The sequence below is a fragment of the Mugil cephalus genome, chromosome 13 (assembly GCF_022458985.1).
Source record: "Mugil cephalus isolate CIBA_MC_2020 chromosome 13, CIBA_Mcephalus_1.1, whole genome shotgun sequence".
NCBI classification, from domain to species: domain Eukaryota; kingdom Metazoa; phylum Chordata; class Actinopteri; order Mugiliformes; family Mugilidae; genus Mugil; species Mugil cephalus.
In genome coordinates, this window is record NC_061782.1 from 6,977,702 (window position 1) to 6,988,561 (window position 10,860).

The window sequence follows — 10,860 nt, forward strand, 5'->3', positions numbered from 1 at the left end:
ATGCGGCACATTATTATCACCATTTTCAAAAAAGACAACTCTTTTAAGACGTATACTATCAGTTCAGTGGCCACACACAAGCACGTATTAGCTGGTTTTGTCATGTGTTTTGTGATGGTTGTGAGCTTTATTTTTAATTATTTTAATTAGACTGTCTGAGTAGTACATTGTTCCTAATCCTTTTAAATGAAGTGAAAAATCATAAACAAAGATGGATGAAGGTGAAAATTTTCTCGGATGTAGCCTGGATATTTTTTTACGAGGACCCATTAAACGCAGCATTAATGCTTAGCTAAGACGTTTGGTAACGAGTGTTAAAAATTTGCGTCGCTGCTGCCGCTTCAATAGTAGATTTATATATATTGCGGACTGAACGTTTTGATTTGATTAGACCCATGCAGGTTATTGTCAAATCTGCACATGCGCAGACTGGGCGCAGCTCCACAGGCTGTTGGGCACTTCCTGAATCAGGGTTGGTTAGCTCTGCTTGTGTTTGGTAGTAGCATGTAGATGAGAGCCGGAGACTCCGAGCAGAGCTGCTGGAAGTGACTTTCCCGAGGAGCAGACAAACAAATCGAGTCCGTGTTAGTTTTCCTCGACAACATGGATTACTGGGTAGGTGCCTCTTCACTTTATTCAGTCTTCTCGGGTTGCAACACAGCGTGGGACGGTGGCAGTGCTGCTGCGAGGCGCTTGGAGGGGGTCGACACTTGTTTATTAGTAGAGAAGTGACCCGACTTGTTTTTGCCTCTAGTGATGCTCCAAGTCCACGGCCAGTGACCCGGCTTTATCAGAGCTTATGTTACAGATTTATGGCTGATTTTTGCAGATAACATGCGTCGCATACTTTGGCCCCTGAGATGAGACACTTCCACATTGTGTCTTCTGACACCTACGCATAGGAAAGAAAAGATTAAACTATGTCTATACATAGCTTTATCTTTTAATTAAATAATAATAAAAAATAAATAAATAAGAAAATGCCGAGGTGATTCCCCCTGTGAAGGGCTTTAAAGCTCATTCCTATTGTTTTGTTTTGCAGCCGCTGTTTAAAATTAGAGATCCTGTTCAACATAAACCTGCAGGAAGCCAAAACAAAGCTTTACTGTATAGTCGAGCCACCGGAGAGCTGCTGAGGGGATTTGTGGGGTTTTTCCTTAGTGGTGCTTAATAAACTTTAGTTGATGACATCAGCTGCAGACAGACAAAGGACTCCAGAGGGCAGCTGGCCTGAGCAGATCTGCTGTCAGTGCAATATCTATTCCCAAGCGTCTTATCGCCGTGTGGACTCCTCCAGATCAACCTGAGTGGGAAAGGAAGGAGCAGCTGTAAACACTCAATTATGGGTCTGGATTAAATGCGAGCCGATGTCATGATGTCCCCTCAGGCTTAGTAGACGGTTGGATGAAACTTCCCACACATCACAGCTGTAATTATTTCTCTCCTTGAATCACCTCTGCATCACCCCCTTTGAACGAAAGCCCGTTCGTGTGCCGCTTCTCCCCCTTGATGTATCCAGGAGCAGCCACCTCGCTCAGTACATTTCCATGAGAACATGACCTCCCCCTCTGAGACAACAAAAGGTCTCATTACAGAATAGTCAAATGTTGTTGTGTTGAGGGGGAGCAAAGGAATGGGCGTCCACAAGCTCGACAATCGAAGCCAGACAATGCCGGTGCCGGAGCCCTTTGTGCGAACTTGGTATAAGTTTTCCTGAGGCAAAGAAAGCGATGAATGGAAGTGGACAGAAAATGTGTTGGCTAACAGTGGGAGGTCTCCATCTGAAGGGACTTGCCTTTTGCCCCCGTTCAATCTGCGGCTCATGGATGGGGCCTCGCGCTAATTTTACGCTGTGCATGTTACCTGTTGAGTAAAAAAAAATTAAGCCGAGGCTCCCGTTGTGCTTATGTCCTTGGCTCATTCATCGTTACCCGTTGAGCTCTTCTGCAGCTCGTCTTGCCAAACCTGTATGAGAACATGTCGTCCGATCAGGCAGGTATGACAGCTGCCGTCTGGGGAACAGGGGAGAGAACTCCCGAGGCTCATTATTTAACCCTCCGCTAAACATTTCCTTGTAAAAACAAACAAACTTTTAATTTATTTCTCACCATTAACGGATTAGGCTTTGAATGACTTCCCTGTCATAACAACGCTGCATCCTTTCAGGTTTAAACAAATTTTACATTTAACAAAGTTGCCTCATTGTGCTCTTTGTGTTTGTTTCGGGGCAGCACAAACCGTGGCGACTTTAGACATTGTCTTTTGAACCTTAAGCTTTCTCCATCTGATTGTGGCTGAGGTGGACAGTCTTCACTATCAAACAGTCCGCTATTGGCTCATAAACACAGCGTTAGGGGAGATAATGCCCAGATAATTCGGTTGCGCTTATGTAAAGTCGCTCACAGGTATCTGTCTTTTCATTTTTTTTCTGTCTTTTCCGATGCATCTTCTCTGGCTGTGAATTTCGCTGTGTTCACGCTCTAGAAAGGAATGCAAACAAATACACAAATAAATACACAGTCGAAAGTTTGGGCACGCCTTTCCGCGTTGAATTGATTGAGAAGGCGTGTCCGGGCTTTTGACTGGTGGTGTATTACGGCATTATCAGTGTTTAGGTTTTTATTAAGTGGATGCACAAAACCCTTTGTAGGTGTGTTTACTCGCAGGACACCTTCCTGTCCTGTCTGGGTTTGACTGATTGTTGGGGTGGTGGGAGGAGTCTGGTGATAGTCATCCAGGCACTCGAGAGCGATCTCTCATTCTCACCTGGTTAACACCTGCTGACAAGGGTTTTAAGTCCGGGGGGATACACAGTCTGTGGGTTTGAAGATGTCTTCTGCTGTAAGTTCTTAATTTATGATTTACATAGATGCACTTGACTGTTAACGAGGAATAATGTATGTGAGCAGATGCCGGGGGGGAAAGTTACTTAGAAAAATGTGTCACATGCTAAAGTTTTCTGTTTAATGACCAATGTGTGTTGTCAGACGTTATTTAAAACGCACAGTTGTTGCTGAAATTTGTCTGTCTGCGAATCCGCATGAGAAAGAAGTGTAAGGGTTTCGCGTCAAAGTTACCACATTAAGTTGAGTCATTTCCGTATTTTGAAATTAAATTCACATGATTGTGCAAAAATCGTTACAAACATCCATGTCCACGTGTCTTGTAGGTTCACTTCCCCATTGTAACACTGGCAAATGGAAAAACAGACTTAAGTTCTTGGGACTTTCTACGCATTTACGCTATTAAAAGCTCAGTGACTTTCCAACATGTGTTAAGAAGCAATGGGATGGTTTGTTTATTCCGAAGCTGACCGTGTCTTATCTCTCTTGTGCGCAGAGTGCCTTGGAGGTGTATAAGGAGATGGTGCTGCTGTACCTGGAGGAGGGCCGGCGGCAGGTGAACTCGCGCTGCGCGGAGCTGGAGCCGTGGCAGATCATCGGGGCCTCGGTCATCACCACGCTGGGAGCGGTGTGGCTCAAGGGCTTCCTTTTCCAGCAAGAAAGTAATCTTTGACACGCGGCGCACGCACAATAAATCAGACACGCTGTAGTCTAAATCAAAAAGTCAGCACTCCCGTTTGGCCCAGTTTAACTGTGGAGGTTATCAGAGTTCAACTGCAACACTCTAACATCTTTTTTATCTACTTTTACTGTGCCTCAAAATGTGGCCTCTCTATCGTTGGTATTACACAGTTAATATCTAAGACTTGTTTCTCTGGTGTGTGTGTCAGAGAAAAGCCCTCTAATGACTAGACTTTCTAGATCTGCTATCAATCAATCAGAAATTCCTCTGCAACAAGGTCAACACCGCCCATTTGCGCTTTATCTCTCAGCGAGCGCAAGTCGCAGCGAGGCACCTTGGCGAAAAAGCTCAGCTCCTCCGCGCCTCTACCGTGGAAATGAAACGCCTCGTGCGCTTCCAGTTTGCACAGACCGCGTCTTGTCTTGACGTGCGATTATAGGTCACAGTCAGCTGTTTAATGTTTGTGGTTGAGCGTGTGCCAGAGTTTCACCACAGCTGCTGCCTTGTCTCACTGTCTGATAGGTCTCACATCCCGAATCAAGAAGCAGTTCTTTCGAATCATCAGAATTATACCCTTTGTTGGCAACGCAGTAAGTATCAGTGGTGAATCTGTTCCCTTTTTTTTTTTTTTTTTTTCCCCCCCAAGCAAACGGGCTCTGACTCTTGTTGTCTGAGACTCTAATGAGTCACTCTTGGATGACTTCATAAGATAGGGAAGGGGGGGTGGGTGGGGGGTGGTGGTCAGACCTTTGGCACAGTGGAACATCATGCACTGGTGATAACATGTGGTTACTTCGGTTCAGTTCAGTCACACTGTTACTTCATTTATTTTAGGTTGTGACATGCCTTACTTTACGGTTTTTCGCTGCCCTAGACAGTTAATGCCCGTCTCCTTTGTTTCAGATCCAGAGCCAGCTCAACAAGGCTTTGGATGACATGTCCGCAAGTATGTGCACTCTGAAGGAGGGGATGAGCTACATTAAAGAGCTGCCCTCTAAAGGTCTCTCTCAGAACCAAGTCATGGACAAAATCAGAGAGTATGAGACGCTGAGTAAGTCCTCGTACATCCTTGAGCTTCCTTATGTCTTATCGGTGAGGCCGATTTCCAATCTCCCTTCTGAATACAATGTATTACATTACAGATGATGTGAAGTGGGAGAAAGGGTGCGTTTCGGGTGCAGTGTACTGGGGTGACGAGTCGCTGACCAACCTCCTGGTGAAGGTACGCATCTTTGTACACTTTTCTGGACGTTGGTATTCCGAGCACGGACAGTCAAGGTTGAGCTTGAATACATCTTGGTTACAGTAAGCGGGACCGAGTCATTCCTTGTTTCTTTTCCTGCTGATAAGGTTTGTGTTTGTCCAAAATGAAATATTTGGATTTTACCCAGGTATTTATGGCCTCTGCCACGTGTCCGTGTGTCTTCAGGTGTATGGAGACTTCGCGTGGAGCAACCCTCTTCACCCGGACATCTTTCCCGGCGTGAGGAAGATGGAAGCGGAGGTCGTCAGGATGGCTTGCTCACTTTTCCACGGTGGTCCTAACTCCTGTGGCACGGTAGGTCGCTCACCACACTCGCCACACTTTGAAAATGTAGCCCGAATAAGAACCTGAGCTAACGTGTCTTTCCTTCCCTTTTCCTCCAGGTGACTTCAGGAGGAACCGAGAGCATCCTGATGGCCTGCAAGGCTTACAGAGACATGGCCTACGAACGAGGTGTCAAATACCCTGAAATGTAAGATGTGCCTCATGAGACACGCATGTCAGGGCTTGTCCGAGAATTAATTTGCAATTAAGTTGTAAAACTTGCCTCTGCACTTTGCTCTGCAGCCTCGCACCCGTGAGCGTCCACGCGGCTTTTGACAAAGCGGCGCATTACTTCGGGATGAAGCTCATTCACATTCCCCTCGACAAGAAGACTATGAAAGTGGACGTGAAGGTGAGAGTGTGTTCAGACGCAACGTGCTATATGACTGCTGCTTTCAGACGTTGGTTAATTTAAAAAAAAAAAACGTTTTTTGTTCCTTTTCAAGGCTATGAGGAGAGCCATCAGCAAGAACACGGCCATGCTGGTCTGCTCTGCGCCTCAGTTTCCTCACGGAATCGTCGACCCTGTTGAGGAAGTGGCCAAGGTCAGAAGTGTAACGTTGCCTTTCCTTTAAACAGGATTCAAATAAACAAAAGCCCCAAAGGGAGTTGAACCTCTGACACCTTGGCTCATTGTGTTGCAGCTGGCCGTGCGCTACAACATCCCGCTGCATGTGGACGCTTGTCTGGGGGGTTTTCTCATTGTCTTCATGGCCAAGGCCGGTTATCCACTGGCCCCGTTTGACTTCAGGGTAAAAGGTGTAACCAGCATCTCTGCAGACACCCACAAGGTAAGGAGTGGCTCTTCACTCCCTTCACATCAATCCCTTTTTATAATCTTACTCCGATTTCACAACATACACAAGTCTTTATACACAATAAGAAATCCAGGCAGTGGACTTAGCGCCGTGAATGTGGAATGTTTGCAGTTGAATTTGAAGATGAGTATTTAATCTGAGCTGGCACGGGGCCATACTCTACTTATTTTAAGTCTAAGCTTTGCGTGTCTGTCTCTCCAGTATGGCTACGCCCCCAAAGGTTCCTCAGTGATCCTCTACAGTGACAAAAAGTACCGTCACTACCAGTACTTCGTAGCTCCGGACTGGCAGGGGGGAATCTACGCCTCGCCCTCTGTGGCGGGCTCCAGGCCGGGAGGGATCATCGCCGCCTGCTGGGCGACCATGATGCACATGGGAGAGGACGGATACGTCGACGCCACCAGGAAGATCATCAACACGGCGCGGAAGATCAAAACAGAGTGAGACTGAACAGATTGTTGACATCAAGTCGCGTGAAAGAAAACAAGATCCCGCCTGCATCACGTCTAAAAAAAAAAACGCGTCTCTTTCACAGAATCGGCAAGATTAAAGGAGTGTTCGTGTTTGGGGATCCGGAGGTGTCGGTGGTGGCCATCGGCTCTGACGTTTTTGACATTTTCCGTCTTTCTAATGCACTGACGTCGAAGGGCTGGAACCTGAACACTCTGCAGTACCCATCGAGGTAAGTGGAGAACAAAGATAAAGTTTTATATTTGACTGGGACGTCCCGATAAAATCTAAGTGGTCATAATGTTGTATGTATATAACTTAGCTTGAGCATTCAGTGTCACCACAAATACTAAATCAAAAATTCTGGTGAGACCTCTTCTCTGTTCAGTAAATTACTTCCAGACATATTTGGTTTTGGTTCATTGCAGCCATATGTTAATGAGAAAGACTTGGTTTGGCTGCATCATTTTCATTCCCTTATCTTTTTCACGATCACTCACTACCGCACCGTCTCCTCTTTCACAGCATCCACATTTGTTGCACGGTTTTGCACACCCGCCCAGGCGTCGCCGATAAGTTCATTCGCGACATCAAAGACCAGGTCGCCATCATCATGAAGAACCCCAAAGAGAAGACCACAGGAATGGTGAGTTTCCTCCGGGTTACGCACACGCCCACGACGGAGCCGGTAACCGTCACCCCTGACGTTATAAAACAAAACCGGTGGGGTCAGGTTCTTCAACAAGTTTACACGTTAGATCTCCTCAGTGCAGCTACAGCTGAGAAAATATCCCTAAAGGACAAACTTGTATTTCAGAATTTACATTTCTAAGGCATGAGCGAAACCACGTGAAATATGTTTGGCAGCGTCTGGCTTGCCACCACGCTGTAGGCACACGTGGCACTTTTGTTTTCTTTGAACTGTCATTTGAAGTTGACATAAGCGGCTCCATTGTCTGCCGGTTATAAATGTAGCGGAAACTCCACCCACCTGGAACGAGCCAGCTGTGCCAGGTAGGCCACTCAGGAGAGCGCTTGAGGAAATCAAACGAGGCCGCGACATTATTATTTTTTGCGAAACAGAATGGGAAAAAAACAACAATAAGGACAGAGGCGTGACACAAAAACACCCATGGAGATTTGACTCTCAGTTTCTGGGTGGTCTTGTGACTACACCTGCATATGTACATTAAGTACATTGGCTGCCGGCCAGTGTTCTCAGGATCTAGCTCTGTCACATTGCTGCTCCACCGCAGGTGTCAGAAATGATCTGCTGCCAAGTGGTGTCACAGTGTGACACTGAAGACAAAATAAAAAAGTCCGTGACAGGGCTTCACTGTGTTTTACATTTTGTTCCTGTAGAATTACACGGTTAACAGTGTGATCGCGTTACAAAAGAAATGCAGTTACTGCAATGCATTACTTTTTGCTGTAACGCGGAAATGTAAGGCAGTAACTTGGGTTAACAATGGATTTTAAACCTGGAATTAATTAAATGAATTAGGTTGTGTGTTTTTATACAAAGGAGAAAAAAATCCGAGCAAATGTTAACTTCTGGTCAGAGCTAGAAAACAGCTGTAAGTGATTTAGTGAAACAAATCTAGCGTGGTGCCGGCTTTCTTTAGGTGTTCGGTTACAAAAAAAACAGTAGCTTCTAGCAAAACTGATTTCAATATGAATACAACTAAATTTACAGTATCTCTATCCACAATATGAATTGAGCCACGAGCTTTAACTGCTCCATTATATTACTGTTGTTAGCGTTAAGCCGAGCTTAGTCATTATGTCATTCCACATCATCTTTTACTGGATGTGTTAATGAGTTACACTGAATGCAGTAAAGTCTATTGAGAACGCAAAATGCATATTTCCAGTTATTTTGGTGAAAGTAACTTAAACGTAATGTTACAGTTCAAAGACTTATTATAAGATATATTTTATAAGAAGATATGAGATATTATAATGTAAGTAATTACTTTGGATTTATAGTAACTTGCCCAACGCTGATGATTAACTGCTTCATGAACTCCTCTAGTATAATCTGCATCATATTATTTAAGATTAGATAATGTTTGTTGCGTCTCGTTGCAGCAACTGAAAAAAGACTATAAAAGGAAAACTGGTGACTACTGGAGCAAAGATAGTAAAATAAAAAGCACAATGAAGATAAAATAGCTTGAAGTATAAGTACCTTTCTCGTACTTTTAGTTTCACTCGCATGTGTGTCAGTCAACTCGTGCATGTCTTGCTACGCTGCTATTTTTATGCACGGGGCCTTTACGGGCTCAGCATTCAGCCGTGTCAAGAAGTGGAGCAGCACAGAAAGTCGCCCTTAAACAAAGCTGACCCCAAAAAAATAAAAAACCTGTTTAACTGACAGTTTGATGAGGCCCAGACGTTGGACGCGCTTCCAGCTTACATAGAAATCCCAAAGAGAGTGTTTGATAACCAGATATTCAAGGATGTTCAGAATACATTGTAGGAAATGTAGGAAGAGTTAGGAGCTTCCTCTTGCGAACTCACGTCTGTGACGGCTGTTGTTTCAGGGAGCGATCTACGGTATGGCCCAGTCCATCCCGGACAGGTCCATGGTGACGGAGATCTCCCGCGGTTTCCTGGACTGCCTCTACAACACCGAGCTCCCCAAGTCGGCCGTCAGCCACATGAACGGCAACGGCAAAGCCCACTGAAACCAGCTCAGGGAGCTTCTCCTAGCCTGACCCCGAAGCACGCAGGGAAACACGCTCGCCTCCTCCAAGAGCTCTGAGAGCTACTCGCTCAAACGGTTGCCTTATCTTGCATACCTACCACCGTACAGAAAGCATCTGCAAAGACTTTCGAAGCACAAGCCATCGTCAGTGTAATCAGCCCAGAGGGAAATGACGCTGTGCCTGAAGAGCACAGAAGAAAAACGACTGGGTCCAAAACGAGTTTTAGTCTTTTTAATTCGATCTTAATTGTGTAGTTGGAAATGTTTGCGTGCGTTATTTTGCTTTAGAAGTACATTTCAGCTTTTGCTTAAGACATATGTTGATTAAGATTTCTACTGACTGCTTTAGGAAAACCTTTCAGTTATTATTTTTTATCTTTTTTTTCAACACCAGAACATTTCAGCCGTTTGCCACTCAGCAAAAAACACAAACCACTCAGAGCTTATCAGAATCGCTGTGCTGCCCTCTAGCGTAAAACCCTATGTACTGCAGTAGACTGGGTACACGCGCCCGTCAAAGGCGTCGTCATCATCACTAGCACTTCTCTGGAAAACAGCATCCTTTGTGTAAAAGCACTGCGAAATGCCCTGACGAGAATGTATCAGGTGAATATGCAACCACTACCACTTGAAACTACATTTCTTTTTTTTTTCTTTTTTTTTGGGAAAAGTTTGTCTGTCCAGAGCACTTTGACATTCGTTTTGTTCTAAGTCTGTGGCCCATCTCCAAAAAGTTGGGACTCGTAGACAGCGGGAGAATGATTTCTGGTAATAATTTTTTACATAAGGGAGGACGAAGGCATTTATATTTTGGGAGCGGCTAATGGAAATCCAAAGCTTATCGCCTAATTTGACTGTTTCAGTAGTTTTAGTTTTTACAAACCGCAGTCGTCTTTTAAAGCAAAGCATCGTAACAGACTTGAATGAAAGCTCTTTCCAGCTGTGGTCTACTATTATACCATTAATATTTTTTTCCTCTTTCAGTCTGCATAGCCGCCGTGTGTGTCAGCTTGGTCATAGTTATTTGTCTTCTAATTCAATCTACCTCAGTTTCTACTCAATGCAAATGTCATTTATTCATCCAGTTCTAACAGGGCCGCTGTTTTCCATTTCGAAAGGTAATAAACTTTCAGCGTTGGGGCATTAGGCAGACCGATAAAAGTGTTCTTAAATACGCAGACACTGAAAGGAAAGAGGTCCACTGTGATCGAGGTGTTTGATCCTTGGGAGAAACCCACTCTCTGACCCTGTGTGAATGTGGTTTGTGTGTACATCTTCACTAACGGATGGATAACGGTGCATACTGTTAACACCAAAATGACTCTTTTGTTGTATGTGCTTTCCTAATATTGTTGAAAATTCCTTGAAATAATTTCCACGTTTGTGCAATATGTAACTACTTTCCCTTGTATGAAGTGAAACGCTCTACCGCTCTGCTATCACTGTTTAGGAGAAAAGCCGTTAGGAGCATATAGTACTGAATGACTCATTAGTGTAATTTAAGCTTTTGTGTGACCACTGGGTGTTCATTAATCACTTCATTCGTGAGTCTTTTCCTTTTTTTTTTTGTTGTGAGCGTTTTGTCTTTTTACATACTGAGGAGTTATAAAGAGATTAGACATGAATGTATCTAGGTTCTTACTGTACATGTGCAAGGATTACTCATATTTTAAGTCAGTGCCTGGTGAAGAGACTGATGAAACGCCCCCGACTAACAAATTAAAGCTCGTAACATCATCGTGTGTCCATACATCAATTCCCTCCATCAC

The 10,860-nt window shown here is 44.5% G+C and overlaps 1 protein-coding gene across 2 annotated transcripts; it reads left to right on the forward strand.

Annotated features, from left to right (window-relative positions):
- Window positions 1–448: 448 nt before the first annotated feature.
- sgpl1 (sphingosine-1-phosphate lyase 1) lies at window positions 449–10,828 on the forward strand. 2 transcript variants are annotated; one of them, XM_047602250.1, is made up of 14 exons: window positions 449–615; window positions 3,340–3,505; window positions 4,048–4,115; window positions 4,429–4,576; window positions 4,668–4,747; window positions 4,955–5,083; window positions 5,173–5,261; window positions 5,357–5,465; window positions 5,560–5,658; window positions 5,758–5,904; window positions 6,133–6,371; window positions 6,467–6,613; window positions 6,907–7,027; window positions 8,928–10,828. In XM_047602250.1, the coding sequence occupies exons 1-14, from the start codon at window positions 604–606 to the stop codon at window positions 9,069–9,071; spliced, it is 1,698 nt and encodes a 565-aa protein (XP_047458206.1). In that variant the 5' UTR covers window positions 449–603; the 3' UTR covers window positions 9,072–10,828. The 2 variants fall into 2 exon arrangements, with proteins under 2 accessions (XP_047458206.1, XP_047458207.1); XM_047602251.1 differs by lacking the exon at window positions 449–615 and adding an exon at window positions 2,747–2,841.
- The last annotated feature ends 32 nt before the right edge of the window (window positions 10,829–10,860 follow it).